The 5,938-nt window shown below is 41.0% G+C and overlaps 1 protein-coding gene across 1 annotated transcript; it reads left to right on the top strand.

The window, feature by feature from the left end:
- Window positions 1–687: 687 nt before the first annotated feature.
- Window positions 688–4,754, top strand: LOC104468017 (calcineurin-binding protein cabin-1-like). The gene is made up of 3 exons (XM_010082005.1): window positions 688–855; window positions 2,647–2,873; window positions 3,368–4,754. Exons 1-3 carry the CDS (start codon window positions 762–764, stop codon window positions 3,509–3,511), a joined length of 465 nt encoding a protein of 154 aa, XP_010080307.1. The 5' UTR covers window positions 688–761; the 3' UTR covers window positions 3,512–4,754.
- Window positions 4,755–5,938: the final 1,184 nt, after the last annotated feature.

Genomic DNA, 5,938 nt, shown 5'->3' with positions numbered 1-5,938 from the left:
TCTCACTTACCAGTAAGCTGCACTTCAGTGTAACGTGTACCTGTGGGTGCAGATCAGAGTGAGACCCATCAGTCACAGCTGGCTCATCATTAAGGGTGATGGATTTTGCTCTGCGTGTGTGGCAGGTGTTTGAGCCCTCCCAGGACAATGGTCAGGTGCACAGTAAGCTGAAAGAGGGGAGATTTAGATTAGATATCAGGAAGAAATGTTTTCCTGTGAGGGTGGTGAGGCAGTGGCCCAGGTCGCCCAGAGAAGCTGTGGATGCCCCATCCCTGGAGGGGTTCAAGGCCAGGCTGGATGAGGCTTTGAGCAACCTGGGCTGGTGGGAGGTGTCCCTGCCCATGGCAGGGGGTGGCACTGGATGATCTTTAAGGTCCCTTCCAGCCTTAACCATTCTGTGATTCTATTTCTTGCAGAAATGCAGAGATGACAAAATGTCATGCAAAAGATTTTTTCCGTCTGTTTTTTAAATGACATTTACTTTTTTTTAAGAGTTTGAATTGATGGCACCAAGTATGAAAAAGTTAGTATTGCCATCGTAGCTTGCCAGTATTTAATTTTACTCAGTCATGACAGTTTAGAAATAGAGCAAGGGTTAAAAAAAAATTTCTACCAGACAACAAAAGGATTAAGGCTTAGGAGAGAGATCAGGATATCTCTTAATCTGTGAATTGTATTTCATTGATAAAGAGGAAGAAGAGCTTGAAGTGCCTTTGGAGGGGCTTGGATTTCAGCAGCAGGAGTCACGGCTTTGTCAGCAGATGAAGATGGCCACTGTTGCCCCATCATCAGAGCCTGTTTGCTGGCAAGTGGAATCGGTGACCAGCACAAATTCAGGACGTGCTTGTACCCAAGGTAGGAGCTTTCTCTGCTTCAAACAGTTCTGAAAATGGGTGGTTAGCTGTGGGATCAGTCTGTAGGGATTGATCGATTAGACAGTTGTGATGCATATTCCTCAGTTTCTCTGCCTGCCTTGCAGTCAGGTATTCCAGAGTTTAGGGACATTCCTGGCAATGTCCCAGCTTCCTAGGAAAGTGCCTTGTCGTCCCTTAATGGTTCTTCTTTTTGGTGCATGACTCACATGCTAAATACCACGGCAGCAAAGCCAAATAAAAAACCTCCCAGTACCAGGCTATCATGCTATATAGTTTGTGCATCCTTTGAAGCAGAATTTTTCTTTTAATTGAAATCTTACATAGGGCAATATGACAACACTTTGGATTACACTGCTGGAATATTTAGCAGAAGGAAATGGTTTTTCACAAAGCCTGACTCACTCGGTCTGAGTAAACATAAAATCCAGCATTACAGCAGTTAATGCTTTCTATCCCTCATCTGCCCACGTCCCAAGAGAAGTGGATGTTGGTGTTTTAATCGAAAAAATGTAAAGGTTGGCATTTCAGGTGGCCGTAATCTAGAGATACACGTTTGGGATATATCGTTTTTACTTATTTGTGAGAGGCAGAGCCTGTGTCTGATTACTGCAGCGTTTCGCGTCTCTGCTCTGAAATGATTGCCCATGGAGATGGATCACTGACCTTGATGGAAAACTCTGCCTCATCTGTTGTGGCAGTTCTTACGTTCTGGTGTACAGTTGAGAACATACAATTCAATTTTACATCCCTTAGTAGTTGGTTCTACAGCTGGTTGTTTTTCAGGATAGCATCAGGAAGCTGGCATTTTATTTTGCTGTGTGTAAGTGGCCATGTCACTTCCAGAATCTGTAAGAGATGTATTTGACAAGCCTGAATCTGAAAAAATGTATATGAACAGTTGTTGTTATTATCAGTGTGATAGACTCTGGTGTTCTCATTCAGATAACTTAAAAAAAAAAATGGTTTTGACTCCATATGAAGCAGCATTATTGGTAAGAAATTAAGAACAAATTCTCAGTTTCCAATGTTGAAAGCATTGTCTTCTACTTTTTGTTGTTGTGTATGTATTATTTTGTAATGTGGTAGTGCCTAAGGAAGGGCCGGATTCCTCTATTTCGTGAGATGAGCCCTGTCTGAGCAAGTGTGCAGTGTAAAGATCACAAGCTGAGACCCTTAGGAAGTATGCGGAAATGATGCCAACTAGCGCGGCAGACAGTGGCATGAGCACACCAAGGAAGTTTTTATGGCAGGATTTGAAGAGAGTAATGAGGAAAGTTTGATGGGTGTTACCATATATTTTTCTTAAATTGCTGAGGAGTTGCTATCTCAATAATTAAAGAGGCAATGCTATGGTGGAGGAAATTAAGACTCATAAGTTACGTAGCTTTATTTGTTGCATTAGAGAATGAAGAGGCAGCTAGAAAGTGGAAAGATAAGATGATTGCATCTGAAACAAGAAGTGGGAAAATGGTGTTTGTATGAGCCTGATAACTAGATGTAGATGGGTCAGTGCCGCACTGCCACTTGTCATGCTTGGACAGACTGAGTTTCTCCTGCCCAGTAAGATCTTTTTAAATTATTACTGGTTTCCAGTTCTCATAGAATCTTGAGGCGCTTTCTTCTTCTGTTTCTGACCCTTAATTAAAGCAAGGCTTGAAGAAAGGCTTTCTGAGCCAGACAAATGTCTTAACAATGAAGTGTTCACTCTTCTTTGACACCTGAAATCCTAGGTAGCTTCCTAACGTTTTTTTTCTTCTTATTTTCTGTTTAGCCTCCAGTTCCAAGCCTGAACTCAGCTCCAGTTCACAGACTTTGGGAAGTCAGCAGAACAAGACAGATGGCACCCGAGTAAAAACTCGTGTTCTGCCCAACATGCCAAAGCTTTTCATACCTTCATCTGTCACCAAATTTCCACCTGAGATCACTGTCACTCCACCCACTCCCACCCTCCTTTCTCCAAAGGGCAGCATTTCAGAAGAGACCAAGCAAAAATTAAAGGTAATAAAAGGGAAACAGTAATTTTTTGTATTATTGTTTTTATTTTAATTCTCAATAAAATACTTTTATGAAAGGAGCAACAGTTCTTGTCCCTAGTTCATAACCAGAGACAGAATAAGTAGTGGAAGAAGATGCTAGCTGTTATCAGCAGGAGCCAGTTTTAAAGGACTGGTAAAAAATTGGCCGTGGGTGAAATTGTAGCTATCCTAGTCCTTAACCCTTTTCTGAGGGAATTAGAAAGAATTGCAAAAATGGATAAGGAAGCTAGTTCAGCCATTGCAATTCTTATGTTAGTGGAAGCTACCAGAATATTAACTGTGGGGAAGCCTACTGGTAAATGTTAGGTTGTTTCACGTTAGGATGCTGTGTCTTTTATGGAAGTAAGAGAGCTATTGAACATGAAGGAGTAGCAACCAAGTGGCTTTTATCCCTGTGATCATGGGTTTATCCTGACTATTTAGCAATATATTCTCTCTCTCTCTTTTTGGGGTCAGTCTGCTATTTTGTCTGCTCAGTCTGCAGCGAATGTAAAGAAGGAGAGCCTTTGTCAGCCAGCTTTGGAAATCTTAGAGACCTCAAGCCAGGAGTCCTCACTGGAAAGTGATACTGATGAAGATGATGACTACATGGACATATGAACGAATTCTGGCCATCATCAACGCCAACATAACCATTCTTCTTGTTGCCAGCATCTGTGGCGGTCGAAACATCTTCGTTGGCATTACTCTCCATTTAATCTGCATCATTGTGTTCTTCACTTTCATTACCTTTGTTATCACCACTACCACTGGTATTGCCTTCAAAATCTTCGCCATTCTCCCCATCACGGTGCTTGACGGAAAGGATGATGTTTACCAGGCAGTTCATTGGTTTGGATCACGCTGTCACCTTTAACTTCAGTAAATGCAAGGATGTTTTAAGCTGCAATTCACATCTCTCTGCTGTTCCTGCTTCTTCAAACCAGAGCTTTGGGAGTCACTCCGGTAGCTCTTTTCTGTAGCATTTTCTTCCTTTTAGTTGTTGTTTTGCATTTTCCCCACTAGTTAAGTTTTTCTCCCAGTAATTCGACAACCTAATGTCTGCCCAGCCTTGCCACAATTAGTCCAACAGCTCCTTTTAAGGTGAGTGGAGTAGGAGAAATTGCTGAGCTGGTAGAGGTTTTGATTGCATCAAGAAAGTCTACGGCTCTGCTGTGGGGTGAGAAGGGTGAGCTGAGAGTCTGTCAGCACCTTGGCACTGCTGGGTGTTTGGTTGGAATTTGACTCCGTGACAATAGGCAAAGAACCAGCTTTTCCAGGCAGACAGAGAGGTTGGCCTCCTGTTTGTGCTCATTTCACACCAATGTATGAGGTCCAGCAAAAATGATCTACCTGACCGTTGGCTTAAAGAACTGATCTTTCCTGAATTGTCTTACAGTCCTTTCTCTTCTAATGCCTTGGACAAGCATTTTGAATTGGGGGCTAGATGATATTTTTATGGTGGTATTGAAAAAACTTGAAAGATTTCGATACCATTTCAGTAATGTCTGTTTTTTACAGAATGACACATAAAGGTGTTTTTTATCTATCTGCAGAGGGACTGCTCGCAGTTATTTATATGAGAAAATAATGGTAACAAAGATCCTTTTTTTTCTACTAAATGTTAACTTTGTAAAATAATGAATGCAAACCATGCAAAAAAAAAATCCATGTCACACTATATAGACACATGCGTGCGCCCACACACATATATATGTGTATGTACATATATATGTATGTATATGAAAAAGAGAACGCATACAGCTTGCAATGTCGGATTTCTTTGTGTTCGGGGGAGGTGGTTTTCTGTAAAATGCAGAGCTTTGTATAAACTTTTGGGTTTTTTTCTAATAAAGTTGAAATGTACTGATGTCTCTGATTTTGTCTGAGAGGGCAAGGTGCCATGGTTCTGGAAAAAGGACTACTCCTCCCTTCCTTTTATTTCTTGGATAAGAAGGCAGTGGGGGAAGGGGGCGGGGGGAAGCCGCCTCTTTTTCCGAAGGCTGCCAGAGCTCTCTGGATGGATTTGGTCTTGTGTGACCCAGAAGCTGGGTCAGCCGGTGTTGCCAAGATTGCCTGCCATGGGTTCACTTCCCCAGTGAGACAGGATCTGAATTCTTTTTCACCTATCCAAATACCTTTGAATGCTGATGAACAATATAAGGGGGAAGACAACACGTGGTGAACAAGACCACGTAGAATATTTGTCTGTACAAATTAGCATTTAATCCACTACTACAGTGATTGCTCTCATTCACCGTAAGAGTGGTGATAAAAAGATGCAGCACCAAACTTTGTTTTGCAAGTTTATTCTCATAGTCTAGGTTGTTTGTTTTGGACCAAATGTAATTTATAAACAAGTGAGCATGTCCATCTTGGGCGTATTAGTAACTGTTTGTGTAACTTGTTCACTTGGTACAAGCCATAGGTGAGCTGGATGCAACTGATGTGGAAAAGATCAGGTTACTGAATGGTAAAAACAAATGGGTTTTTGCAGTGGTAATATGTTTTCAGTGTTGGTCTTTAATTTGGTGTAAGTTGTTATCAATACAGTGTCTAGCATACTGTATAGTCAGTGAGTGGTAATTAGCTAAGGGAGCTTTAGATAATCAGGCATGATTTTTAATTGTTTTAGAAGGTAGCACAGGAAAAAAGAAACCAGCTTTTGAGAAATGGAACACAGCTCGGAGGATCTAGTTCTGAATAGGGCTCTTTCTCTCAAATAGTGTATATTCTCAAATGTATATTGGCTAACGTGTATTCTCAAATTTATGGCTCACTTTAAGATCACATTTAAATTGTTAGGTCTGCACTTCTAGCATGGATTTGAGGTATGAAAACAGCATTTGATTTTCTTAATTGAATCTGGTTACCTAAAATGGGTGTTTTTCTTTATTGTTCTTAAGGATTCCTTGGCATTAGATATTTTGCTTTTTTTCTTCTTCTTCTTCTCCAGAACTTGCTAAAATGTCTGATCTTGAACTTTCTTTCCACTTCTAGTCCTGCTTTTTGAGAAGGATTTAGTTTTCTGCTGGTTAAGGACAGCTA

This window comes from Pterocles gutturalis, unplaced genomic scaffold (genome assembly GCF_000699245.1).
Source record: "Pterocles gutturalis isolate BGI_N339 unplaced genomic scaffold, ASM69924v1 scaffold9174, whole genome shotgun sequence".
Taxonomy (NCBI): Eukaryota; Metazoa; Chordata; class Aves; order Pterocliformes; family Pteroclidae; genus Pterocles; species Pterocles gutturalis.
This window is presented reverse-complemented; position numbering and strand designations above follow the sequence as displayed.